The sequence below is a fragment of the Mangifera indica genome, chromosome 1, assembly GCF_011075055.1.
Source record: "Mangifera indica cultivar Alphonso chromosome 1, CATAS_Mindica_2.1, whole genome shotgun sequence".
NCBI classification, from domain to species: domain Eukaryota; kingdom Viridiplantae; phylum Streptophyta; class Magnoliopsida; order Sapindales; family Anacardiaceae; genus Mangifera; species Mangifera indica.
Window position 1 is genome coordinate 25,077,181 of NC_058137.1, and position 27,871 is coordinate 25,105,051.

Genomic DNA, 27,871 nt, shown 5'->3' on the forward strand with positions numbered 1-27,871 from the left:
TGTGTTTTAAGAACGAAATATTACAAAGCAATTGAAGGTAGGTAGAGTATAAAAGGTTAGACTTGAATAAAAAATTATATTCAATTAAGCTATTTGCTTAGATTAACGGAGGGAGGTAAAATTATTGCATTTTTTTAAAAATAAAAACTGTAAAAAATTGAGTATTTTAATAAATTTTCTAGAATTGTTAATTAATAAAATAAAAATTTATTATTATCCAATCATAATATACAATAATCGGCGTCCCCTTTTTTTTTTTAATTAATTGTTTAAACTTTGACTTTCTTTACCGACTCACGGGAGAAACCGCGAGGACTCTCACCGGGAAAAAGAAAAATCTCTCTTGCTCCGTCACGCTCTCACCTTTTCTTATTAATAATAATAATAATAATAATTAATTTCACTTCAATGAATATCTGTTTGCTGTATATTTCTCCCTGAACGACAACAGTAACCAAAACCTCTATTCTTGAAGCAAAGATTCAGCATCAGCATGGGCTGCGCTGGATCCTCGCAGAGCAAAGCCGACGGTGAATGACTCTACTCTTTTTCACTTCATTATATTACATCAACTGTTTGATTATCTCTGTTGTTGTTTTTGTTGATCAACTGCGTGTCTATCGCCTCCTTTCATAAGGTTCATCGTTTGTTGTTATGTTTGTTTGTTTAGTTTTAGTTTGATATTTTAGTGTGTGTGTGTGTAATTTTTTTTTGATACGATTGGTGAACTCTTGTTTTAATTCATGATTAGGATTTCTTTGTGAGCGTGATTTTGATGGGATGACTGAAAGTCTCTGATGAAGTCAAATTTATTGCAACATGATTATGAAATTTTGATTTGTTTGTGTTAAGTCTGTGGTTAAACACATGTTTAATATATGTAAACTGAGATATGTGCTTAGAATGCTTAGATGAAGAGATCTATCAAGAGCCCTTTGTTAATTGTGGCTTTGTTAAGTTATATAACTTTTCTTTGCTGATCTAAATTTTGAACGGAATGTGGTTTAATTTCAAATCTGCAGTGTGAATTTGTAGAAAAAGTGTGTGCAAAAACAAGGAAAAGGAAATGATGTTATATAAATTTATGAAACCCTCTTTCATGGGTATGAATGAAAATCTGTCAAATTTCTATGGATTTAATGCCTCATTCAAGAAATATTTATATAGTTTTCGGTATTTGATGGACTCGGATTATACCTTGCAGAGGGGCTTTACTCAGTTTAGTTAATGCCTCCATGTTACAAGATTTATTCATTTTTTGTGTTTTTGGAACTCATTAACTTTAAAGCTGAAATCTTGAGTTTTATCTATTAATCTTTTAATTGGAATTGATTATATCAGGGGCAGTGAAAAAGATTCGAAAGCCAAAGCCATGGAAACATCCTCAGCCAATAACGAAGTCTCAGTTGATGCAGCTGCGCGATGAGTTTTGGGACACTGCACCTCATTATGGTGGCCGGAAAGGTAGTGTTCCTCATAATTTTCTTAAACTTGTCAGTGCAACATTCAAGATTAGATTAAATATTATGGAAATATAGATTTAAACTTGAAATTTCTTATTTGACCAAGGATCGGAAGACAATTTATTGTTGGTTGATTACTTTAACTACTTCCCTTCTTTTTTTTTCTTTTAGTATAAGTAGTAATGATAATGAATCCCATAAATGACACAATCTGACATATAAATTTTATTAAATGAGGTGTGGGCCTGGATTTACATAAAAGGCATCTTAGGTATTTTATGTAGAATTTAAAGAGATGCCATTTGTGTGATCCAATTGTAACCATATTTTGGGAGAGTTTGATAAGTGCTTATAAGAGTTATTAGGGAAACAGTTCTAAAATTTATAGAATTGATTTAAAAAGGAAAAGCTTTAACTAAATTATTCAGTAATTCTTTTTCCTCTGCATTAGCTGTATGTGAAAATTTTTGAACTTATGCTTTCTTTCATACATTAAGCTTTTACCTCCTTAAAACATTGAGACTCCACTTTAGTTGGTCTTCTAGTTGTATTTATTTTCAGAGGCTTAGACAATTATAGTTTCCTGGAGAAATTTTATATGGAGCATTAAGCGTTATTGCTTACGACATTGGAAAACTAGAGGATGAATTCATGATCTTGATGTGAGAATATAAGGGAAAGGCATAAGGTACCAGTTTTTAGGTTGGTCTGTAAGTTGAATCCTTGTGCAGACATTATTATTATTAATTGCTCGAAATATTTCTTAGACCTTTTATTCACAATCTGACTGTCAATCTCAGTAATCCTTTTAATATATAACGTTGCTGATTTTTTACCTTTTGTTAAGATATAATATTATCATGCTTGTTGAAGTTTCATATAAGGATTACACATTTCGTAGCTGGATCGTGCAAAAAATATTGTTTGTTTTCCTCTGTGAAACCTAGACTTGTCAAATTTATCAATCAAGGCATTGGGCTATACTTAAAGGTATTTCATATGGATTAAGGTGTGCTTATTGAGGTTGTGCAAGGGTTGGCTTGTCTATTGGGTGTCAACATGCAATTTGTCTTGCTTTGAGGTCCTTTTTGGTAATATCTCTGGTTTTTTAGGCAAGGACTCTATGTCCCTTCTTAGGGCTTGGTAATCTGACTGAGTTAATTGCAATGTACATTTTAGTCTCTGAGGTCGTTGTAGTCTGATTTGGAAAACTTAGGTGTGAACTACCACCATAATCCATTTATGTAGGAGTGTAATGTGCGTGATTGACCATTATGTTGCTAATACCTTTTCCTGAGAAGAAGAAAAAATAACATACTACTAAAATTTCAGATCTCTCATGAGTAGTTAAGGAGGTTGACAAAGTCTAGATTGGTAATTGTATGGAATTGGTAAATGATATTACCAGCAAGATTATAAGTCTTTACTGTTTAAGAGGCAATATTCAGCAAGGAATGTTAGACCCAGTAGTGTGAAGAAACAAGACTATAGTCTTCAGGTCTATTGCTTGCTTTTTCTGTCTTCGTGTTAACCAGATATTTCTTCGCGATACATCATTATGATTGCTTGAAGTTATACCATATTAGCAGGATTATAGAAGCTCTAAGCAAGAGATGATATAATTATTATTTGAGGACTGTTACCATTATCAGTTGAGATTAATGGCTTAGTTTGATGACTAGTTAAAGTAAGGGAGTATGCACCAATGTTTGATTTGTGTATGCCTACAAATTAGTGGCAAACTCTTCTTGGATGGCTTGGTCTTGCACAAAGTGGATCCATACATATAGTTGTTTGCTGTCATCTGGTAAATAGTTAAATGATTTCCAAGGATAAATGGAAGGACAAAAGGATGTGCTTTATTGGGTTTGACTTGGTTTAGGGCACATTTAGACTGAATTTTCACCATCGTTTTCTTTAAAGGTTTGATCTGGAGCTGATTCAATAATTTTACAGAATCAAATCTAGCCAAAGTACTATGGTTGCTCATACTTTAGAAGCTCATATTTTCCGATGTAGCATCCAAGTCTCATACCTTATACTTGAAATTCTGACATACCATCACACTCTGCAGCTCTAGTACCCACACAGGTTGGCTTGTGCGCTAGCTCTTCTCTATTAGCTCTGAGCGAACACTGCAATATTAGCGTCCCCATCTGCGGCGTACGATTGTAGTTGAGAGACAAGATGGTGACTTTGATACAAAATAATATGAATTTTAGAAGAACCACACTTCAAAAACTATTTGTCAAAATTGGAGAGTTCAAAACCATATAAACCCCACAGTATAAATTGATGCTTTTTAATGTGGAATCCAAACCCCATGCTTTGCTCTCAAGATCCTAACAGAATGGAAAGTGGAATTATGATTAATGATTACCTAGATTAGAAAATCAAGACTAGAGTCCACCCGATCTAAGTTGCTCTCTTAGGATATGGAGAAGGTCAAACAGAATGGCATGGTTAAAAGGCAGAACATGATGGGGCACGATCAAATAGAAGTAATCACCAGTATGGCAATTTTGTAAGATAGTGTGCTGTATAAAAATACCCATATTGAGTTGCATTCGTGCATACAGTCACACTTTGCCCTAAATAATCCCTTATGAATTGAGTTGGGTTATATGCATATGAGTTAAGTTTTTAGGGGATGGTGTAATGTGAATTGAGGTCTGACTCAAACTACTATTTGAATTGAAGGGGGTTAAATTTTCTTTTCTCTCTGTAGGCTATAAGATTTGTTGTTTCATGAATAAAATAATGCTGTTTGTAAAAAGATGCTTTTGAATTTATCATACATGTTAAATAGCATGTAAGTATCATTTTTCTGTAATACCAGAGATTTGGGATGCACTTCGAGCTGCTGCCGAAGCTGATCTAACTCTTGCTCAAGCTATTGTTGACAGTGCGGGGGTCATCATTCAAAATGCTGATATGACAATCTGCTATGATGAAAGAGGTATTTTCAGCTGAAGTCTTCAATCCTTGATTTGAAATATATATATTTTTCATTATCTTGATATTGTTGCCATGCCTGGACCTTGTTGCAGGTGCAAAATATGAACTACCCAAGTATGTTTTGAGTGAACCAACAAACTTAATCCAGGAAGGTTAAAATAGGGAGATAGCTTGTATCTTACTTGTGCAAGATTTGATTGTATACCATGTATATCGATCTCTCAAATCTCCATATTTTCTCTCCTAAAATCATGGTCTTACCTGTTCGTTTGTTCTCAGTTGGACTTCTTTCAAATCTCTTGTTAAGTTTCTCTGCATAACTGATAAGAGCACATCTGTTTGGACTTTGTACAAATGGAGCGAACCAGTTCTAACTTTTCGTGTAGAAATATTGTTTGGGCTGGCCTATAGTATTTCATCTCCGAAGCGTACTTTTCACTCTAAAATTAAATGGGCTATTAGTACCATCGACCAGTCTGGAAAGACAAATCTATTAAGAGGTTTTACATAATTTGATTCAAATTATAAAATCAAATAAATTTATTTAAAAATTAAAATTTATTTTGGTTTGATTTATAAAATGGTTTAATTCAAGTTCATAAATTTATTAAAAAAAATTTACAGTTCAAATTGTGATTTGGACATTTTTCAAATTGAATTAAATTGTAAATTGTATTTTCTTAAATACATACCCATAAAAATTAGATGAAAAATTTTTATAAGCAAGTTGGTGTATCATTTGTTTTATATTTATATATTTGTCAATTTTTATATGTTTATTGTATATTTAAATAAAAAATATTTGAAAGTAGGTGATTTTTAATATATTCAAATTATAATTTAAATCAAATTAAATCTTTTTTTTTTCAGTTGATTTTATTTAAAATTTAAAATGGTTTAATTGCATTTAAATTTTTTTCAACTCAGTTTTCTCTATTTGATTCCACCCCTAATTCTACGCTTGTGCAGAGTGATCATGCTTGACCGTCTTTTTGGACCTTGTCATTGGGATATCGTAATTTCACAGCCTCACCATTTTATTTTCTAGTTTTTTCTTAAGACCATTCATTCAACGCCATTTAATTATTCTCTTTTCACAAATTTTTTAATGAGAATGGTTTCCTGGTTGTTGTCATTGATATATAGGAATTCCTGGTTTCCTAGTTCTTTTCACAAATTTACTCAGCTGTTAACTTAAACTCGCCAAAGCCCTGCATTTCTACAAGATTCAGGAACATACACATTCGCATCAACGTAACCCCAAAAAGGAATAAAAAGAAAAACGAGTTACATGAATGAAATTTGAGTTGAGTTCTTTCTCCTCAGACCCTCTTGAAGAATGATAAAATGTTGCCTTGCTTAGGATCCTTCGGGTTTCCACCTTTCTTCGCTGCTGCTTTGCTCCCTGGATTTGATGGCACAGTGCTTCCCAATGCTGGAGACTTCTTAGCTGCTGATGGCCTGGTTTAAATCCAACACTCAGATTTTAGAACGTGGGCATAAACAAACAATTTACTAAATGCCTGGCCATATATGATTGCTTAATTGCCCTAATTTAATCTCTAACCTGTTGCTATTACCGGTGACTGTATTACTGCCGGCCTTCTTTGTTGGATTACTGTCTGCTTTCTTTGTCATCTCATTGTCAGCTTTATTCATTGTCTCACTGTCTGCTCTCTTGATTTCAGTTTCCTCACCCTCCCAAACAACTTCCGTTACTGGAAGGACAAAGTATATTGTCAGAGGGACAATGAGAAATTAGAGAGTATAGCATCTAAGTATCACAAAAATGTTTACAGCAAATTGTACTGAGATTCAGCCACCCAGAATTGTTAATTGGTTTATTCATGCACAAATTAAAAGAACCTACAATTTTGGCATTAAACAATCTCCATAGTTACGTCCTTCTTTAGCAGAGGGATGAAAAGTGAACGAAAGCAAATACGCAACAGTTAAATGAATTCTAAACTGCAAAATTAACTTAAACAACATCTATTAAAAAAAAAAAAAACTCTTCTCATGCAGCAACAACTCTCATAAAAAGCAAAAAATGTAAAGCTTCAATTTAATTTTAGGACAAAGAAATGGGAAAAAAAAGATGGGTATACCTTCTCTCCCTCGCTCGTCAATGTGTGTCTTCAACACTTTCTTCCTTTTAGCTGAATTTGGAACAGAATTCACCACTTTATCCTTATTGATGTCATTCTGAGGCACAAAGCTTTCAGCCTTCTCCGTAAAGGAGGTTTCACTCTTCATTAGTTTGCTGACAGCTGCAGAATTTTCCTTTGTTGATTGGTTGGATTCTCCGTTAGTTTCTTTCTCTTCCTTGGCTTCTAGTTTATCTTCTTTCAGCTCATTTGATATCAGATCTGGTTTTCCAATAACCAAAAGTTTTTTATTTTCTTTTGGAATTAAATCTGATTTTCCTTTTGGAGGATCAGGGGATCCCAAATTGACTGTGTCTTCATACTCATCTTCATCTGATAAATCGAAAACTGCCTTCCTTTTCCTATTTCCTTCACCATTGGAGGCCCTCCTAAAATTAACATCTTTGGCATCATCATCACTACTGCTGTTCTCTGCCGCTTCACGCACAGATATTTGAGCTTCTGCACTAGCTAATTGCATGAAAAAGAATAAAACAGATGGAATGAATCATCTAAGAATACCCTAGATTGCAGATTTGTAAAACATACATTTGCATAAAACAATTAATAATCAGAAATAGTGCATTACACTTAAGCACAGAAAATCAAAGATTTACATCAGAGGATAGAAATCAAATGGGAAAAGCCAGTAGAATTTGAAACCATACTGTTATCAACTGCAGCTGCTGAATTGGGCTTTTCCTTTGTGGATGCACGACCCCATAAACTTGCTAATGAACCACCATTGCCAGAAGAGCTTTTATCATTCTGGCCTTTCTTCTTACTAGCAAGCAAAGTGTTTACTTTTTCTATAGCCTGATCATGAACTCCTATACTATTACTTTCAGCTTTTACATCTTTTACCACAGTTGCAGACAGCAAACTGACTTTTGGGTTTGATTGCTGTATTTTGTTTTGCTGAGGTGGTGGAACTGAATTGTTTTGAACCATAGAATTACTTTTAGATAGCTGTGGGATCCCTGAACTTTTGGGCTGTACATCAGCAATGCTTACAGAAGTTCCATCAACATTGCACTTCACAAAGGAATTTGAAATCCCACAGAACCTGATGAAAACATTCTTTGAGTATCAAGCAAGAAGTGCGATATCGCATCCAAGAAAAAAGATATTCGATATATTTGACTATATAGCTCCATAATTTCAAAATTCAGAGGATTTTGAAAACTGAAGCTTCAATAGGAGCACAGAAAGAAGTGATTCAGAAAAAGGCAGTCAAAATTTTAATCATATATAAACAAACTAGTTTAAGATATGAACTGTAAGGAAAACATTGCTCACAAAATATACGAGATAAAACTTCATCCAAAAACATAAAGGCAGAGTGGGCTACCAACCTCACAAATTTCTATATATAAGAAACAGACACCATATAACTTAAGGTATCATCATACCTATTATCTCTCAAGCAATTATCAAGTGAACGCTGCTTAAATAGCTCTTCAGCTTGTACATATTCAGCATTCCAAAGTGCAGCTGGATCATTAGGAATGCTGGCTTGCACACTATAAACTTGAACTGAGCAGCTTCCATCAAATTCTAGCTTGGCTTCTGCATGAAAATCAGAAGAAAGAAGATCTTGATAATCATTATACACAATCACAGTAAATCCACTTCCCATGGTCCTAAAATGCTTTTAGTCCAAAGATAACTAAAGCGTTTGAGCTTAAGACATATGAGGTAATTGGACAGGACAAGGAGACTCAAATTTAAAGATCTAAACACTCATCATTACTTCATTTGGTCAGGTTTCCCTGAAGACACAGGAGCAAAAAAAGGAGGAGACAGAGAGAAAGTGAAGATACTCCACCATTATTTCTAACTTACAACTCACAGTTCTTTATCAACTGCATGCAACTACCCCAGGTGGGTGGAATAAGGCATGAAAAAAAGTGGTCAAAATATACTAACAAGATACAATGTAAGAAACTTCTGTTTGGACTTCATTCAAAATGTTTGGCCTAGGCAATATAAGTCAGATTAATGTTAAGGATAGTACGGTCACTAGCTTCATTGCCAGGGAAAGCATCAAGGAACTACTCAGACTACATAAAATGTTGGCTACCAAAAGGAAAAATTAGAGAATTAAAAAAAAAAAAACAGATAAAGAGAAAAAGGAACATATCCTCAAGCTAATTAGGATTTGAGTTCCAAAGAGTTCATGCAAATGGCAACTTAAGAATAAGATGTAAAAGAAAAGGGTCATAAAGTTGATCAAGCTACTAATCCTAACTAAATAAACTGAATAAACAAAAAGTTGATCTACCAAATGTAAAACAAGAAAAAGAGATAACTTTTGTAAGGGCTAAAGATATAGAAAAAATGCCTATCCATAGTGGAATTTCTGTGATCCATTCAGGCTATTTTACAGTATGATAATATTGATCATCATTACAGTAACAAATTTGAGTGAAAGCTACTGTACTTGACTTTTTTCATGTTAGCCTCTGAACGTTAACAAATCTTATTTCAAAAAAGAACTATGTATTACAAAATACAAGTATAATATTTATGTTCCAAGGATTGGCACCACTGTATCTCTCTCTCTCACATACACACACGCAGAGACTTCTCTTAGCCCAAGTGGATCCCAATAACATCCAAACAAAAATCTAACCTGCAAGTTTAGGCCCAGAAACAAGCTTTATATTATAACTTGGAGGACTGCTTTTCAACCAGCCACATAAAGCATATACTACTTCCAGCCCACTTCCATGTTTCTCAACAAACTCTTCAAGCAACCTAATTATAGTTACCAATTACAGAATTAGTAAAAAATTAAAAAAAAAAACCATATATATATTCAGTACAAAACAAAAAACACAAGAATGCTCTTTAGTCAGAATATTTTACCTCTTTGCGGTATTTGAAGACACCAAAAATTTGCGACTCAGCCACTTATATGAAACCTGCGATGTATTGTTAATAGTCTAAATAAATACATATCAATTTCCAGCTTTAAAGGACCATATTTGGCTAACATCTTGAGATAACAACACCACTTAATAAGAAAAAAAGGTAATTTGCTTGACATGTTACTCAAGGAGAACAACTATAATTGAACCTGGTCGAAGCCACTATCAAATATTGAAGGAATTGTTAAGAAATATCTATTTTCGCGATAGATCTCAACCTCAACTCAATAAACACTGGATAAATACAATGTTAACACACGTTAAAACAAACCAAATAAAAAAAATTAAAAAGTCGATTCCTCTGTCCTTTCATCCATTCAATAAGAAAGAAAATTATCTCCACCTAGTTGGACAATTAAGTTTCAAGGCGAGATTTTTACGAAATAGCCAGGAATTTTTACACTAATTCAGTAAAAGATAAACCATATTAAAAAAACCCCATAAAATCGAAACAATAAATAGCAATCCAACCGTGTAAAAGTAACAAACAAGAGAAACATTACAGTGAATAAATTGAAAATAGCTTGATGCTACAAATTACCACTTGGAGATGATCAGAGACAAGAGCTTGAATCTCATCTAGAATACCTAGGGTTTCGATTCCGGACATTGTTATGGGTTTCACAATAAGAGACTCTTCAAGGGCACTGATTTTTCCCGCCATTGTCTGCGTCCTCGTGATTTATATCGGATACCCAAATGTTCATCCGGTTCGGGTTCAATTGTCACCTGATGATAGCCTCTAGCACGTGACCCTACGAAATCCATTGAGCTCGCAAGGCCCAACACCCAATATAATAAATTAGTTTTTCTGAAAAATAAAATATTAAATAATTGCACATATTGATATAAAAATTATAATATTAATTAGATAAAATCAAATGAATAGTATATATACTAGGAGCAATACTATATTTATATAGTTTAAATATATAAATAATATTCAATTATATAATTAAATATTATTTTATTTTTAATTTAAAATTATTTGATTATATAATAATATATTATTTATATATTTAAATTATATGTAAAATATATATATAATTTTATAATAAATATTTTAATGAATAAAAACAAGCAAGTTGTTATCATTTTAGAGTCTATTCCAGTCAATCTTGCGTAATTCTTTCTTTATTAAATATCTGAGCTCCGATATATAATTTTCTTTATAGCGGAGGGCCACTGATTACACTCAAATAGAATTGGACCAGCTGCAGATGATAATACAAACTACGGACTAAGACATGCAGAGAGATCCTGAGATGCTTTTCCAGCTGATTGGTTGCCAGTCTGTGCAGGGTATTATCAGTACCCTATAAGAAGAGCCAACACATTTAAAAAAAAATAAAAATTCTAATATAATATATATCAAATTAATATAATATAATAAATATATTATATATTTTTTCTTAATTAACGAATAATAATATTATTATTTAAGTTTTTGATTATTTAAAAATTGATTTTCTTAAAATAATTAAATTAAAGGTTGGTCTAATCAAAATTCTTAAATTCTTTTTCAATCTTCTTTGGTGAAATCTTAGGGTTTTATCGTAGTACTTTTGCTAGAGATGGTAATGGAACTCAGAATTTGAATGTCGATGAGGTTAAAGAGGAAGAGGAGAAGGGTAAGGAGGAAGAAGAGAGAAAGGAAGAGGAAATTGACAAGTCTTGCCTTTTCATGTACGGCTTCATTAACAAAAATAAATAACTGGTGGGCTATGGGCTTTTCAAACTTTTGGAACATTTTTATTTTGTCCAAGTTCGGGTGGAAAATAGTGATTCGAATGACCGTGTAACCGTGTTTTATTTTGGGGAAATTATTAAAAATAGACAAAATTAAAGGGTCTAAGCGAAATTACCTAAAAAATTTAGGTTTAAACAAAAATACCCAAGTTTGATGAAATGACGAAACTGCCCCCATATATAAACACAGCAAATTTTCACTGTGCAATTCAAAGAAAACCCCACCTCTCACGGCAATCCTACGGCGAACATCATTTCGGCCGATTTTCTTACTTTCCGGCAACCGAAAATGGCAAAGAAGTTTAGTATATCTCCCGTGATCTTGTTTAGATCAAGTTATTGCTCATATTATTGAGATTTGATTGAGATTTCTGGGTTTGAAATTTTAGAGTTTACAGTTTGAATAATACTTTAAATGTTTTGATTCTTGGTTGTTTTCGTTGAATTGATTGAGGGCTTTTGTGTTATACAACGTATAGATTTGATTTTCGTAAAAATCGGAGGCCGAAACGACCAAAATGTGGCCGAAAATGGCTGCCGAAGAGCTCGACAGTCCGACGTGGGAACAGTGTTTCCCACGTCAAGCAGGTGCATCCCACGTTCAGAAGACTTTGACCGTTTTTTTTGGGGGGTAAATTCGCTTTTCTAAAATATTGGGGCGTCGTGGGAGATCCTTAGCCCACATCGGGTTTTTTGTTAATTTGTCACGTCAACGTGAGTTTGGCAAAATAACGAAAATGCCCCTTATATAAAATTTCGCGATTTTACTGTGCATTTCAAAGAAAAATCTTCACTATTTTATGGCACCACATTCATCTCACGGTCGAGCAAATTTCCACCGATTTTCTTGCTTTCCGGCATCCGCAAATGGCAAATAAGGTTAGTATATCTCCCGTAATCTTATTTGAATCAAGTTATTGCTCATATTATTGAGATTTGATTGAGATTTTGCGTCTTGAAATTTTAGGGTTTCGATGTTGAATAATGCTTAAAATGTTTCGATTCTTGATTGTTTTGGTTGAATTGATTGAGGGGTTTTATGTTATACAACGTGTAGATTTGTTTTATGTGGAAATCGGAGGCCAAAAAAACCAAATTTTGGCCGAAAATGGCTGACGAAGAGTGCGGCAGTCTAACGTGGGAACAATATTTCCCACGTCAAGTGCGTTCATCCCACGTTCAGCAGTGATTGGCCTTTTTTAGGGGGGTAAATTAGCTTTTTTAAAATATTGGGACGCCGTGTAGATTCCTTAGAACAAACGGGGTTTTCTGATATTTGCCATATAACAACGGATCTGTTTAGAATAGGAGTTTTCATGAGGGGGTAAATTGAGAATTTTCTTATCTAGGGTTTCTAATCATGTAGTTTTCGAATTTTATATCCGTTTTTTCTGTTTTAGGGTTTTTCAAGTTTTAGAATTCGAATTTCAGTTCCGTCTTTTCGAATTTCACCGTTTTGTGAGATTTTGACTCGTATTTTTCCAATTTCCGAAGGATTTTTCGATTGTTCCCATTCTAGGGTTTTTCAACTTTTAGAATTCGATTTTCAGTTTCTTTTTTCGAATTTTACCGTTTTACGAGATTTCGACTCGTATTTTTTAGATTTTCGAAGGAATTTTCGATTGTTGTCATTCTAGGGTTTTTCAACTTATAGAACTCGAATTCCATTTCCGTATTTTCGAATTTCACCGCTTTAAGAGATTTCGACTCATATATTATAGATTTTCGAAGGATTTTTCGATTGTTGCCGTTCTAGGATTTTTCAACTTTTAGAATTCGAATTTCAGTTCCGTTTTTTCGAATTTCACAGTTTTACGAGATTTTGACTAGTATTTTTCAAATTTCCGAAGGATTTTTTGATTGTTGCCATTCAACGGTTTTTCAACTTTTAGAATTCGATTTTCAGTTTCCTTTTTCGAATTTTACCGTTTTACGAGATTTCGACTCGTATTTTTCCAATTTTCGAAGGAATTTTCGATTGTTGCTATTCTAGGGTTTTTCAAATTTTATAATTCAAATTTCAATTTATTTTTTTCGAATTTCACTGTTTTACGAGATTTCGACTCGTATTTTCCAGATTTTCGAAGGATTTTTCGATTGTTGTCATTCAAGGGTTTTTCAACTTTTAGAATTCGAATTCCATTTTCTTTTTTTTCGAATTTCACCGTTTTACGAGATTTCGAGTCAGATTTTTGAAGGATTTTTTGATTGTTTCCGTTCTATGATTTTTCAACTTTTAGAATTCGAATTTCAGTTCCGTTTTATCAAATTTCACCGTTTTGCGAGATTTTGACTCGTATTTTTCAAATTTTCAAAGGATTTTTCGATTGTTGTCATTATAGGGTTTTTCAACTGTTATAATTCGATTTTCAGTTTTCTTTTTCGAATTTTACCTTTTTACGAGATTTCGACTCGTATTTTTTAGATTTTCGAAGGAATTTTCGATTGTTGCTATTCTAGGGTTTTTCGAATTTTAGAATTCGAATTTCAGTTTCGTTTTTTCGAATTTCACTGTTTTACGAGATTTCAACTCGTATTTTCCAGATTTTTGAAGAATTTTTCGATTGTTGCCATTCTAGGGTTTTTCAACTTTTAGAATTCGAATTCCATTTTCGTTTTTTCGAATTTTATCGTTTTACGAGATTTCGACTCTTATTTTTTAGATTTTTAAAGGAATTTTCGATTGTTGCTATTCTAGGGTTTTTCAAATTTTATAATTCGAATTTCAGTTTCGTTTTTTCGAATTTCACTATTTTACGAGATTTTGACTCGTATTTTCCAAATTTCTGAAGGATTTTTCGATTGTTGCCATTCTAGGGTTTTTCAACTTTTAGAATTCAAATTTCAGTTCCGTTTTTTCAAATTTCACCGTTTTGCGAGATTTTGACTCGTATTTTTTCAATTTCTGAAGGATTTTTCTATTGTTGCCATTCTAGGATTTTTCAACTGTTAGAATTCGATTTTCAATTTTCTTTTTTGAATTTTATCGTTTTATGAGATTTTGATTCGTATTTTTCAGATTTCTGAAGGATTTTTTGATTGTTGCCACTCTAGGGTTTTTCAACTTTTAGAATTCGAATTTCAGTTCCGTTTTTTTTGAATTTCACCATTTCAGGATATATCAACTCATATTTTCTTATTTTTCGTCGATTTTTCGATTGTTAACATTCTATAGAATCAAATTTCATTACAGTTTTTCTGAATTTCACCTTTTTTGGCTATATCGACTCGTATTTGATAGATTTTCTATCGATTTTTCGTTTCTTAACATTGTAGGGTAGTTAAACTTGTAGAATTCGAATTTCAAGTTCATTTATTCGAATTTCATCGTTAACAGACACTTAAATCTTGCTTTTTAAGTTTTGTCATTTCCTTTTTGATTATTTGGTATTTTTCATTTTTTTATGTTTTCCCACGAATACATTTGTTTACATATTTGTTTTTATGAATGTCTAACGAGTTTTTTATATTGTTACAGGATATTTCTCGCAAAAGGAGACGGGTTGACAGCGAGTTGCGATTCTCCAACGAGACCAGACACTTCCGGGCAGATGCGATATGTCGTGCATAACGTGCCGCATTATCTTGGGTTACTTCTACATTGACCGCAGATCAGCTACGACTATTTGAGAGGACATGTTTCGGGTATCTCCTTCGTTTACCCGAAACCAAATTCTCCGGGATGTTGGTTCATGCTTTTCTACTCCGACAGCTACATCGACCTTCTGCTAGAGACGAGTTTTGGTTCAGGGTTAGTGGGGTTGATGTGAGATTTAGCCCGTTTGTGTTTGCGCTGGTGACAGGTCTTTCGTTTAGTCGACGAACTGATGTTTCTTCTTATATGCCTCGCTTATCCGATCATAGGATCAGAGATGTATACTTTCGAGGTTTTTTGACGGTGCAGTATCACGACTTAGAACATGTTTTCTTGTCAAGGCCATGGGGGGATGACGATATTGACGTTGTCAAGATAGCCATGTTGTATATTCTTCACATTGTTTTGTTGGTAATGATCGACGAAAAAAGGTGTCTACGGATTACTTTCAGTTAGTTGATCATTTGGACGGGTTCAATTCCTACCCCTGGGGCGTTGTTGTGTGGCAGATGACATACGATTCTATGTCACAGGCGAGTGAAAGAGTATGTTCCGGATGAATACCTAAAATCCGTAAATACGACATTTACGGATTTCCTTTCGTATTTCAAGTAAATTTTATATTATTATTTATATTTATTAATTGACAAAAATATAAATTGATTTATTTACATCGTCAATGAATGTATTACGGTACTGGATATATGAGACTCTAGAGACGTTACACGATTGGATTGACCTTGTCCATCCCTATTCGTCCCCACGGATGTTTAGGTGGTGTACGCGAGACGTCCCTGGTTGGACTCATATCGGTTGTATTTTTACTGGTTGGACTCACATGGTATACCAGAGCTGCGGCTTCTGACACACATGATGTGTACTTCATAGGATCGAAGTCGAAGGACAGCTTCTGGAGACTTGTTGTAGAGTTACGCGAGTGGTTGACCGACGATGTGAGTTGTCTATACTATATAATTTGGTAAATAGCTAGCTATATTTATTAATAACTAACACGTGAACTTGTTTATACCATTTTAGTATGTGGATTTTTTTTTGGCTTTATTACGTTGGCAGCAGGACAATCACCAGTCGACTATCTCACAGCGGTGGACGACTGCCCACACATTCTTTGGAGGCCATATTGAGATGGCCTGGAAGAGTTGGCAGACCACACCGATTGACGAGTTTGAGTTTTCGGGCTCTTCACGAGGATGGTTGATGCAACGTACACCCTGAGATTGTTGTACAAACCATAGGGGATGATCGATCAGGTAGAGTTTATATATATTTCTATTACATTCAATTGGTTAACGACAACGATAAGTAACTAAAATATCTCATTGTTTATAGGTTTTCATTCTTACAAATTTCGAGAACGCACATTGGGTCGCCAGAGTTATAGATTTCCGTGAATGGTCGATTACAGTATACGATTCAGAGGTTTCATATTCAGGAAATATAGGGACTTTGGAGCAGCGCATGCGACCGTACATGACCTTTATTCCCGCGTTATTAGCGACAACAAGTTTTTGGACAGCTTCTGGGAGGACTCCACGATGTGATCCCCTCACTTTGTATCGAGCGTCGGATGTCCCTCAGCAGGGATTGGGCCCCGGTGACTGTGGCGTGTTTATGTTATGATTTTTTGAGTGTTTGGCGTTGTCACGGAGCTACGTTTTTCCCCGAAAGTCGTCTACCGCTATGCGTCGACGATTAGCGACGCAGTTGTATTTTCATTGTATCGAGTAGCTCACGGATGTATATTTATCGTTATTCTTATGTTTAGATGTATATATTTATTGTATGTACATATGTGTATGATATACTTTATTTGTGGTTATATATGGATATGTATCGTATTTGATTTCATTTTTTAAATAATATTATCAAACATTACATTTAACCCCCATATTATGACATAAAAACTAGACTTAACAAATAAAATTAAGTTTTAGGCTAAGATTGGCATAAATACCTTTTTTTGATGAATAGTATTTTTCGAATCGAATTCAGAAATACGAACTTCTTTCGTCCGAATGAATCCCTACTAATTGATGTTGAAAAAAAAATGAAAGTGAGAGTGAGTGTTTGAGTGATATGAAAAGTGTGTGTAAATAAAATGAGTGAGGAAGGTTTATATAGATGAGAGGAAGGTTAATTTCGACATTTTAGAAAAAGTAATGAAATAAATAAATAAATATGAAAATGCCTTTACAATGTAAAATATCCAAAAAACCCCATATTTATCTAAAATTCATTTAACCCCCCATACTTGTCAAACATTGCATTAAACCCCTATATTATGACATAAAAACTAGACTTAACAAATAAAATTAAATTTTAGGCTAAGATTGGCATAAATATCTTTTTTTGATGAATAGTATTTTTTCGAGTCGAATTCAAAAATACGAACTTCTTTCGTCCGAACGAATCCTTACTAATTGATGTTGAAAAAAAATGAAAGTAAGAGTGAGTGTTTGAGTGATATGAGAAGTATGTGTAAATAAAATGAGTAAGGAAAGTTTATATAGATGAGAGGAAGGGTAATTTTGATATTTTAGAAAAAGTTTGAAATAAATAAATAAATATGAAAATGCTTTTACAATGTAAAATATCCAAAAACCCCCCATATTTATCTGAAATTCATTTAACCCCTATAGTGAGTGAGGAGAGTTATATAAATGAGGGGAAGGGTAATTTTGATATTTTAGAAAAAGTTTGAAATAAATAAATAAATATCAAAATGCCTTTACAATATAAAATATCCAAAAAACCCCTATATTTATCTAAAATTATATTTAACCCCATAATGAGTGAGGAGAGTTATATAAACATAAAGAAAAGGGTAATTTTGGTATTTTAAAAAAAAGTCATAGGCATTTTTTGTTTGGGAATAGTGATTTTGGGTATTTTAGCTTGGAAACAGTGATTTTGGGCATTTTTGTTTAATGGGAGGGCATTTTGGCCATTTTTTAAAATTTCCCTAATTCAAGACCACTGTTACTCTGCTGCGTTCTCCTTGGCTGTTCTTTCACATGATCATGTCCCGAGAGTTTGAGAATGGCATTCGCTGAAACTAGAGATTAGTGAAGCATCTGAGACCAGAGAAAATATGAAATGTCTACACTATAAATGATCATTCATTCATCAAAAGAAATTTAGGGATCAGAATAGATCGATGTATTGTAATTCTGTCCCAATGGATATTCGCAGAAGTGAATTTTCCATTACGTTATTATATTCCTTTCTTTCACTGTCTTGACTTGGGAGTCCACGGTGGGATCTTAAACAAGTATTAACTTTTAGAACCTTTCCATACGCCTTCTCTCACTGACTTGACCTTGGAGTCCATGGTAGGTGGGAGCTAGAACAGTTTATTGTTACAATGACTGTAGTTGCAGAAAACTGAAGTTCTTGACCTACTTTTCCATTTTAGCTCCCAGGTCAACACGCAAGCTGAGAAATATCTGATTGTTTTACACGTTTTTGTTCTTTTTATGGCAGAAGGATTGTGTCACTAAGTAGAAACAATGAAAGAATCCATGAGTATCGTTGCTGCTCCTGCAATTCTTCTTTTTCTTGAGCTACTTGCCCTTTTAACCATTAACAGAAGCTTCTGCAATGGAATATCTGACTGGGGATTCTTCAGAAGTGAGAAACAAGGTCTTTTAAGGTTTAAGCAAGAGCTGAAATTGCCTTCCAATGGCCTCCCTCGTAGAAATCTTAAAGCAGCTTATGAGCAGCCAAATCTGGCTGGTAAGATCATAACAATCTTTCTTTCCTTTGTTAATTTTAATCTTTTGATTTCATTGTAATTCTGGGTTGTTATATTTATGTCTTCAATTTCGTGATAGACGTCAAACAACTTCCCTGGAAGAATCTTCAATATCTTGACCTCCGATCCAACTTATTTGAAGGACGAATCCCAATTCCACCGCCTGGCATGAAAGTCTTCCTAGTATCAAACAATAAACTGACGGGAGAAATACCTGAGTTGATCTGCAATATGAGCACCATTGAAGTCCTTGATCTTTCCAACAACAGCTTAACAGGTATCATTCCAGAATGTCTGGGGCACTTCAGCAACAGTTTGCGAGTGCTAGATCTTCAGAAAAACCAGTTCCATGGCAATATTCCGGGAGTATTTGGGAAGGACAATGATTTAAGGACCCTCAACATGAACAGCAATTTTTTGAAAGGGCCAATCCCAACATCTTTGCTTAATTGTACAAAGTTGGAAGTTCTAGATCTTGGAAGCAACAGCATAAACGGGACCTTCCCAGATTGGCTTGGCAAACTTCCGGATTTGCAGGTTCTTGTTCTTCATTCTAATAAATTTTATGGTCCTGTGACTGAGCCTAAAAACAATTCTTATTTCTCTAAGTTGAGAATCTTTGATATCTCAAATAACAATTTTACTGGTTTATTACCAGTTAAGTACTTTGAAAATATGAAATCTATGATGAATGTTAGTGGTGAAGTTGAAAAGAAGCCTAAGTATATGGGAGACAGCTATTATGATGATTCAGTGACGCTTGTGATGAAAAATCTTGAGGTTAAACTATTGAAAATTCTCACCATTTTCTGCACCATTGATTTCTCGAATAACCACTTCCATGGTACAATCCCAGCAGTAATTGGAAATTTTGTAGCACTTAATAACCTCAACCTTTCTCAAAATAGTCTTACAGGGAAGATTCCTCCATTGTTGGGTAATCTGAGAGGGCTCGAATCTTTAGACCTTTCTTCAAACAAGCTTAGTGGAAGAATTCCGGCGCAGTTAACAAATTTGACATTTCTTGCTGTTCTGAATCTGTCGCAAAACCAACTTGAGGGCCCTATTCCTGTGGGGAACCAATTCAATACGTTCTCAGATGATTCGTACTCAGGAAACCCAGGATTATGTGGGCCGCCGTTAACGAAGAAATGTAACGGTGGTGAAGCTTCCCAGCCATTTCCAGAAGGTGATGTAGACTCTAACAGTGATTTTGGCTGGAAAGTCGTGATGATGGGTTATGGAAGTGGCACGGTGGTTGGATTATTCGTGGGATCTCTTGTGTTTTTAACAAGAAAGCCTCAATGGATTGTAGACATTGTTGAAGGGAAAGGCCACAAAGGGGTGAGAAAGCTGAAAAGCAAACACAAAATCAGGAGAAATTAGTGTGGTTTTCTCATTTTGTTTCAGCCATATATAATGTGATAAACTTCAGCAATCACAATCTGCTTTCTCCTTTGCCTTAATGTTCTTTCCCTTATGAATTTAAATTCCTTGAGAATCCCAGAAATCATCATTAAAAAATTTAACCTTAAAATATTATTAAAGAAGATTTCAACCTCTTTTATCATTCTATTGTCTTGCAAAAACTTAACCGTCTTTACATTTTACTTACCTTCTTGGTTCATGCTGATTGATGAGCCTGATTTTTTGCGAATGGATATGACATATTATCCCAAAGTTTATTTACTCAAATTGATAGTCAAACATTAACAGTTTAAGGAAATTATATAAAAAAATTCAAATCCAATACCCTCTTCATTGATTTAGAAGTCCACTGTGAGACCTTTAATAGTAAAATATCTTTAACATCTTAAGGTATGTCACCATTCTAGGAAATTTCTCGTAAATTATATGTAGAAAATACTGTTCTCAAAATAACTTTTTCCAAATTAGCTGTCAGTTTCATAGAAGAACAGAGAATGTCGGAAGTGGGTTAATTACCCGTGTGGATCTATGGATTATTTTGGGCTAAACTAAAGAGAATAATATCCGATTTAGATAAACTAGTCCAAAAACTGCTATATTTCAAACTAACGTAAGAAGAGTCAGATTCAAATTTAAATGGATCACCTTATGTTTGTCAAGTCCGATTACACTTAGACATACAGCCGAGTATCGTTTTGAAGATAAATCTGCTTTTGTGGCTTTGTTAACGAGTAGTGGAGAACAAGTTCTTTTTAGGAAACAATTTCCAATTTAGAACAAAGAAAAGTGGACGGAAGCTCTTACTGAAGAGAAGGAATATTTGCAAAAGAATCAAATTTTGGAGTTAGTTAAACTTCCTAATAGAAAGAAGAAAGAAGAAAGAAGAACGAAGAAAGAAGATCTTGATAATCATTATACACAATCACAGTAAATCCACATCCCATGGTCATAAAATGCTTTTAGTCCAAAGATAACTAAAGCCTTTAAGCTTAAGACATATGAGGTAATTGGACAGGACAAGGAGACTCAAATTTAAAGATCTAAACACTCATCATTACTTCATTTGGTCAGGTTTCCCTGAAGACACAGGAGCAAAGAAAGGAGGAGACAGAGAGAGTGAGGATACTCCACCATTATTTCTAACTTACAACTCACAGTTCTTTATCAACTGCATGCAACTACCCCAGTTGGGTGCAATAAGGCATGAAAAAAAGCGGTCAAAATATACTAACAAGACACAGTGTAAGAAACTTCTGTTTGGACTTCATTCAAAGTGTTTGGCCTAGGCAATATAAGTCAGATTAATGTTAAGGATAGTACGGTCACTAGCTTCCTTGCCAGGGAAAGCATCAAGGAACTACGCAGACTACATAAAATGTTGGCTACCAAAAGGAAAAATTAGAGAATTAAAAAGAAAAAAAAAGAGAGAGAAAGAGAAAAAGTAACATATCCTCAAGCTAATTAGGATTTGAGTTCCAAAGAGTTCATGCAAATTGCAACTTAAGAATAAGATGTAAAAGAAAAGGGGCATAAAGTTGATCAAGCTACTAATCCTAACTAAATAAATTGAATAAACAAAAAGTTGATCTACCAAATGTAAAACAAAAAAAAGAGATAAATATTCTAAGGGCTAAAGATATAGAAAAAAAGCCTATCCATAGTGGAATTTCTGTGATCCATTCAGGCTATTTTACAGTATGATAATATTGGTCATCATTACAGTAACAAATTTGAGTGAAAGCTATTGTACTTGACTTTTTTCATGTTAGCCTCTGAACGTTAACAAATCTTATTTCAAAAAAGAACTATGTATTACAAAATACAAGTATAATATTTATGTTCCAAGGATTGGCACCACTGTATCTCTCTCTCTCTCTCACACACACACACACAGACTTCTCTCAGCCCAAGTGGATCCCAGTAACATCCAAACAAAAATCTAACCTGCAAGTTTAGGCCCAGAAACAAGCTTTATTTTATAACTTGGAGGACTGCTTTTCAACCAGCCACATAAAGCATATACTACTTCCAGCCCACTTCCATGTTTCTCAACAAACTCTTCAAGCAACCTAATTATAATTACCAATTACAGAATTAGTAAAAAATTAAAAAAAAAAAAAAACCATACATATTCAGTACAAAACAAAAAACACAAGAATACTCTTTAGTCAGAATATTTTACCTCTTTGCGGTATTTGAAGACACCAAAAATTTGCGACTCAGCCACTTATATGAAACCTGCGATGTATTGTTAATAGTCTAAATAAATACATATCAATTTCCAGCTTTAAAGGACCATATTTGGCTAACATCTTGAGATAACAACACCACTTAATACGAAAAAAAGGTAATTTGCTTGACATGTTACTCAAGGAGAAACAACTATAATTGAACCTGGTCGAAGCCACTATCAAATATTGAAGGAATTGTTAAGAAATATCTATTTTCGCGATAGATCTCAACCTCAACTCAATAAACACTGGACAAATACAATGTTAACACACGTTAAAACAAACCAAAAAAAAAAAATTAAAAAGTCGATTCCTTTGTCCTTTCATCTATTCAATAAGAAAGAAAATTATCTCCACCTAGTTGGACAATTAAGTTTAAAGGCGAGATTTTTACCAAATAGCCAGGAAGTTTTACACTAATTCAGTACAAGATAAACCATATTAAAAAAACCCCTTAAAATCGAAACAATAAATCGCAATCCAACAGTGAAAAAGTAGCAAACAAGAGAAACATTACAGTGAATAAATTGAAAAAAGCTCGATGCTACAAATTACCACTTGGAGATGATCAGAGACAAGAGCTTGAATCTCATCTAGAATACCTAGGGTTTCGATTCCGGACATTGTTATGGGTTTCACAATATGAGACTCTTCAAGGGCACTGATTTTTTCCCGCCATTGTCTGCTTCCTCGTGATTTATATCGGATACCCAAGTGTTCATCCGGTTCGGGTTCAATTCTCACCTGATGATAGCCTCTAGCACGTGACCCCACGAAATCCATTGAGCTCGCAAGGCCCAACACCCAATATAATAAATTAGTTTTTCCGAATAATAAAATATTAAATAATTGCACATATTGATATAAAAATTATAATATCAATTAGATAAAATCAAATGAATAGGATATATATTCGGAGCAATATTATATTTATATAATTTAAATAAATAATTTAATTATATAAATAATGTATAATTATATAATTAAATATTATTTTATTTTTAATTTAAAATTATTTAATTATATAATAATATATTATCTATATATTTAAATTATATATAAAATATATATAATTTTATAATAAATATTTTAATGAATAAAAACAAGCAAGCTATTATCATTTTAGAGTCCATTCCAATCAATCTTGCGTAAGTCTTTCTTTATAAAATATCTGAGCTCCGATATATAATTTTCCTTATAGTGGAGGGCCACTGATTACACAGTCATTGTAACAATAAACTGTTCTAGCTCCCACCATGGACTCCAAAGTCAAGTCAGTGCGAGAAGGCGTATGGAAAGGTTCTGAAAGTTAATATTTATTTAAGATCCCACCGTGGACTCCCAAGTCAAGACAGTGAAAGAAAGGAATATAATAACGTAATGGAAAATTCACTTCTGAGAATATCCATTGGACCCTAAATTTCTTTTGATGAATGAATGATCATTTATAGTGTAAACATTTCATATTTTCTCTGGTCTCAGATGCTTCACTAATCTCTAGTTTCAGCAAATGCCATTCTCAAACTCTCGGGACATGATCATGTGAAAGAACAGCCAAGGAGAATGCAGCAGAGCAACAGTGATCTTGAAAAATAAAACACAGTTACACGGTCATTCGAATCACTATTTTCCACCCGAACTTGGATAAAATAATAATGTTCCAAAAGTTTGAAAAGCCTATAGCCCACCAGTTATTTATTTTTGTTAATGAAACCGTACATGAAAAGGCAAGACTTGTCAATTCCTCTTCCTTTCTCTCTTCTTCCTCCTTACCCTCCCCCTCTGCCTCCTTAACCTCATCCACATTCAATTTCTGAATTCCATTATCACCTCTAACAAAAGTATTACGATAAAACCCTAAGGTTCCACCAAAGAAGATTGAAAAAGAGTTAAAGAAAAAAAATTCAGAATTTTGATTAGACTGACCTTTAATTTAATTATTTTAAGAAAATCAATTTTTAAACAATCAAAAACTTAAATAATATTGTTATTATTTGTTAATTAAGATAAAATATATTAACCTATATTAATAATATGTTTATTATATTATATTAATTTAATATATATCATATGATAATACCCTGCACAGACTGGCAACCAATGAGCTGGAAAAGCATCTCAGGATTTCTCTGCATGTATTAGTCCGTAGTTTGTATTATCGTCTGCAGCTGGTCCAATTCTCACAATGACTGTAGTTGCAGAAAACTGAAGTTCTTGACCTACTTTTCCAATTTAGCTCCCAGGTCAACACGCAAGCTGAGAAATATCTGATTGTTTTACACGTTTTTGTTCTTTTTATGGCAGAAGGATTGTGTCACTAAGTAGAAACAATCAAAGAATCCATGAGCATCGTTGCTGCTCCTGCAATTCTTCTTTTTCTTGAGCTACTTGCCCTTTTAACCATCAACAGAAGCTTCTGCAATGGAATATCTGACTTGGGATTCTTCAGAAGTGAGAAACAAGATCTTTTAAGGTTTAAGCAAGAGCTGAAATTTCCTTCTAATGGCCTCCCTCGTAGAAATCTTAAATCAGCTTATGAGCAGCCAAATCTGGCTGGTAAGATCATAACAATCTTTCTTTCCTTTTTTAATTTTAATCTTTTGATTTCATTGTAATTCTGGGTTGTTATATTTATGTCTTCAATTTCGTGATAGACGTCAAACAACTTCCCTGGAAGAATCTTCAATATCTTGACCTCCGATCCAACTTATTTGAAGGACGAATCCCAATTCCACCGCCTGACATGAAAGTCTTCTTAGTATCAAACAATAAACTGACGGGAGAAATACCTGAGTTGATCTGCAATATGAGCACCATTGAAGTCCTTGATCTTTCCAACAACAGCTTAACAGGTACCATTCCAGAATGTCTGGGGCACTTCAGTAACAGTTTGCGAGTGCTAGATCTTCAGAAAAACCAGTTCCATGGCAATATTCCGGGAGTATTTGGGAAGGACAATGATTTAAGGACCCTCAACATGAACAGCAATTCTTTGAAAGGGCCAATCCCAACATCTTTGCTTAATTGTACAAAGTTGGAAGTTCTAGATCTTGGAAGTAACAACATAAGCGGGACCTTCCCAGATTGGCTTGGCAAACTTCCGGATTTGCAGGTTCTTGTTCTTCATTCTAATAAATTTTATGGTCCTGTGACTGAGCCTAAAAACAATTCTTATTTCTCTAAGTTGAGAATCTTTGATATCTCAAATAACAATTTTACTGGTTTATTACCAGTTAAGTACTTTGAAAATATGAAATCTATGATGAATGTTAGTGGTCAAGTTAAAAAGAAGCCTGAGTATATGGGAGACAGGTATTATGATGATTCAGTGACGCTTGTGGTGAAAAAGCTTGAGGTTAAACTAGTGAAAATTCTCACCATTTTCTGCACCATTGATTTCTCGAATAACCACTTCCATGGTACAATCCCAGCAGTAATTGGAAATTTTCGAGCACTTAATCACCTCAACCTTTCTCATAATAGTCTTACAGGGACGATTCCTCCATTGTTGGGTAATCTGGGAGGGCTCGAATCTTTAGACCTTTCTTCAAACAACCTTAGTGGAAGAATTCCGGCGCAGTTAACAAATTTGACATTTCTTGCTGTTCTGAATCTGTCGCAAAACCAACTTGAGGGCCCTATTCCAGTGGGGAACCAATTCGATACGTTCTCAGATGATTCGTACTCAGGAAACCCAGGATTATGTGGGCTGCCGTTAACGAAGAAATGTAACAGTGGTGAAGCTTCCCAGCCATTTCCAGAAGGTGATGTAGACTCTAACAGTGATTTTGGCTGGAAAGTCGTGATGATGGGTTATGGATGTGGCACGGTGGTTGGATTATTCGTGGGATCTCTTGTGTTTTTAACGAGAAAGCCTCAATGGATTGTAGACATTGTTGAAGGGAAAGGCCACAAAGGGGTGAGAAAGCTGAAAAGCAAACACAAAATAAGAAGAAATTAGTGTGGTTTTCTCATTTTGTTTCAGCCATATATAATGTAATAAACTTTAGCAATCACAATCTGTTTTCTCCTTTGCCTTAATGCTCTTTCCCTGATGAATTTCAATTCCTTGAGAATCCCAGAAATCATCATTCAAAAATTTAACCTTAAAATATTATTAAAGAAGATTTCAGCCTCTTTTATCATTCTATGGTCTTGCAAAAACTTAACTGTCTTTACATTTTACTTACCCTCTTGGTTCATGCTGATTGATGAGCCTGATTTTTTGCACATGGATATGCCATATTATCCCAAAGTTTATTTACTCAAATTGATAGTCAAGCATTAATAGTTTAAGGAAATTATATAAAAAAATTCAAATCCATTACCCTCTTCATTGATTTAGAAGTCCACTGTGAGACCTTTAATAGTGAAATATCTTTAACATCTTAAGGCATGTCACCATTCTAGGAAATTTCTCGCAAATTATAGGCCAAACGACTATTTCCCACCCAAGGTTTAGCGTTTTCTCAAATGTCCCCCCTTTAACTATGGAAACACCAAACACCCACCCATGGCCGGTTAGATTTAACCAAACCCTAACGGTGGTAGGGGTAAAATCGTCATTTTTGTTATAATATTAAAAATAAACTAAAATAGAATCTAATTTTACCCCCCTAAACTTTAAAAACTAAAATTTTCCCCCAGCCTAAGTTTTAAAAAATCGCAGTTTCACCCTAGGGTTTGGTTTTGAAATCTTCGGCGACCGTTCCAGCTCCGTTGCCGACGGTCTCTCCCTCCCGAAGCAGCCTTTCCTTCCGGCGTTAGGGTTTGGTTAAATCTAACCGGCCATGGGTGGGTGTTTGGTGTTTCCATAGTTAAAGGGGGTACATTTGAGAAAACGCTAAACCTTGGGTGGGAAATAGTCGTTTGGCCTAAATTATATGTAGAAAATAATGTTCTCAAAGTCAAATTTTTCCAAATTAACTGTCAGTTTTAGACAAGAACAGAGAGAACGTCGGAAGTGGGTTAATAACCTGTGTGGATCTATGGATTATTTTGGGCTAAACTTAAGAGAATAATATCCAAATTTAGATAAACTAGTCCAAAAACTGCTATATTTCAAACTAACGTCAGCAGAGTCAGATTCAAATTTAAATGGGCCAACTTATGTTTGTCAAGTCCAGTTACACTAAGACATACAGCCGAGCCTCGTTTTGAAGATAAATCTGTTTTTTTGGCTTTGTTAACTAGTAGTGGAGAACAAGTTCTTTTTAGGAAACAATTTCCAATTTAGAACAAGAAAAGTGGACGGAAGCTCTGACTGAAGAGATGGAATATTTGCAAAAGAATCAAATTTAGGAGTTAGTTAAACTTCCTAATAGAAAGAAGCAATTGGATGCAAGTGGGTTTCTAAAAAGAAGCAATAAGAAGGTCATAAGTTTAAAGTACAATTAGTTGTTAAAAGGTTCTCGTAGAAAAGGGATTGATTACAATAAGTTTTTCTCTTTTACGGTAAGGCATACTATTATCAAAGTATTATTAGCTTTTACAATTTGGTTAGACCCAGAATTAGAGTAGTCAGATGTTGAAATTGCTTTCCTACATGGTGAGTCTGAGGAGCAATTTTAAGTGCAACAATTTGAAGGATTT

General features: G+C 34.1%; 5 protein-coding genes across 6 annotated transcripts; 3 read left to right on the plus strand and 2 right to left on the minus strand.

Moving 5' to 3' along the window:
- Positions 1-268: 268 nt before the first annotated feature.
- Positions 269-4,795, plus strand: LOC123211858 (ubiquitin domain-containing protein 1-like). The gene is made up of 4 exons (XM_044630794.1): positions 269-530; positions 1,342-1,464; positions 4,303-4,422; positions 4,514-4,795. The coding sequence occupies exons 1-4, from the start codon at positions 494-496 to the stop codon at positions 4,576-4,578; spliced, it is 345 nt and encodes a 114-aa protein (XP_044486729.1). The 5' UTR covers positions 269-493; the 3' UTR covers positions 4,579-4,795.
- An 815-nt stretch (positions 4,796-5,610) lies between these two features.
- LOC123195692 (DNA polymerase delta subunit 3) lies at positions 5,611-10,242 on the minus strand. 2 transcript variants are annotated; one of them, XM_044609504.1, is made up of 8 exons: positions 10,043-10,242; positions 9,440-9,495; positions 9,204-9,328; positions 7,981-8,137; positions 7,237-7,634; positions 6,530-7,039; positions 5,989-6,139; positions 5,611-5,882 (listed from the first exon to the last, which is right to left on the minus strand). In XM_044609504.1, the coding sequence occupies exons 1-8, from the start codon at positions 10,163-10,165 to the stop codon at positions 5,744-5,746; spliced, it is 1,659 nt and encodes a 552-aa protein (XP_044465439.1). In that variant the 5' UTR covers positions 10,166-10,242; the 3' UTR covers positions 5,611-5,743. The 2 variants fall into 2 exon arrangements, with proteins under 2 accessions (XP_044465439.1, XP_044465444.1); XM_044609509.1 differs by lacking the exon at positions 9,440-9,495 and having other exon boundaries at positions 10,043-10,213.
- Positions 10,243-18,189: 7,947 nt separating this feature from the next.
- LOC123212165 (receptor-like protein 9DC3) lies at positions 18,190-20,086 on the plus strand. The gene is made up of 2 exons (XM_044631230.1): positions 18,190-18,601; positions 18,700-20,086. Exons 1-2 carry the CDS (start codon positions 18,376-18,378, stop codon positions 20,004-20,006), a joined length of 1,533 nt encoding a protein of 510 aa, XP_044487165.1. The 5' UTR covers positions 18,190-18,375; the 3' UTR covers positions 20,007-20,086.
- A 1,601-nt stretch (positions 20,087-21,687) lies between these two features.
- LOC123225549 lies at positions 21,688-23,062 on the minus strand. The gene is made up of 3 exons (XM_044649610.1): positions 22,835-23,062; positions 22,231-22,286; positions 21,688-22,117 (listed from the first exon to the last, which is right to left on the minus strand). The coding sequence occupies exons 1-3, from the start codon at positions 23,060-23,062 to the stop codon at positions 21,988-21,990; spliced, it is 414 nt and encodes a 137-aa protein (XP_044505545.1). The 3' UTR covers positions 21,688-21,987.
- A 1,357-nt stretch (positions 23,063-24,419) lies between these two features.
- LOC123212474 (receptor-like protein 49) lies at positions 24,420-26,320 on the plus strand. The gene is made up of 2 exons (XM_044631634.1): positions 24,420-24,835; positions 24,934-26,320. The coding sequence occupies exons 1-2, from the start codon at positions 24,622-24,624 to the stop codon at positions 26,238-26,240; spliced, it is 1,521 nt and encodes a 506-aa protein (XP_044487569.1). The 5' UTR covers positions 24,420-24,621; the 3' UTR covers positions 26,241-26,320.
- The last annotated feature ends 1,551 nt before the right edge of the window (positions 26,321-27,871 follow it).

Bases quoted from the DNA above. Each gene is read 5' to 3' on its own strand.
- LOC123211858 (XM_044630794.1), top strand. From the start codon at position 494: ATGGGCTGCGCTGGATCCTCGCAGAGCAAAGCCGACG. The intron at 1,465-4,302 runs GTAGTGTTCCTC...CTGTAATACCAG, and splicing joins TCATTATGGTGGCCGGAAAG to AGATTTGGGATGCACTTCGA. The intron at 4,423-4,513 runs GTATTTTCAGCT...ACCTTGTTGCAG, and splicing joins AATCTGCTATGATGAAAGAG to GTGCAAAATATGAACTACCC.
- LOC123195692 (XM_044609504.1), bottom strand. From the start codon at position 10,165: ATGGCGGGAAAAATCAGTGCCCTTGAAGAGTCTCTTATTGTGAAACCC. The intron at 7,040-7,236 runs GTATGGTTTCAA...TCATGCAATTAG, and splicing joins AGCAGCTGCAGTTGATAACA to CTAGTGCAGAAGCTCAAATA. The intron at 6,140-6,529 runs GTATACCCATCT...TTGTCCTTCCAG, and splicing joins TGACGAGCGAGGGAGAGAAG to TAACGGAAGTTGTTTGGGAG.
- LOC123212165 (XM_044631230.1), top strand. From the start codon at position 18,376: ATGAAAGAATCCATGAGTATCGTTGCTGCTCCTGCAATTCTTCTTTTT. The intron at 18,602-18,699 runs GTAAGATCATAA...ATTTCGTGATAG, and splicing joins TGAGCAGCCAAATCTGGCTG to ACGTCAAACAACTTCCCTGG.
- LOC123225549 (XM_044649610.1), bottom strand. From the start codon at position 23,062: ATGGATTTCGTGGGGTCACGTGCTAGAGGCTATCATCAGGTGAGAATT. The intron at 22,287-22,834 runs GTAATTTGTAGC...AATACATCGCAG, and splicing joins TCTCTGATCATCTCCAAGTG to GTTTCATATAAGTGGCTGAG. The intron at 22,118-22,230 runs GTAAAATATTCT...AATTATAATTAG, and splicing joins TCTTCAAATACCGCAAAGAG to GTTGCTTGAAGAGTTTGTTG.
- LOC123212474 (XM_044631634.1), top strand. From the start codon at position 24,622: ATGAGCATCGTTGCTGCTCCTGCAATTCTTCTTTTTCTTGAGCTACTT. The intron at 24,836-24,933 runs GTAAGATCATAA...ATTTCGTGATAG, and splicing joins TGAGCAGCCAAATCTGGCTG to ACGTCAAACAACTTCCCTGG.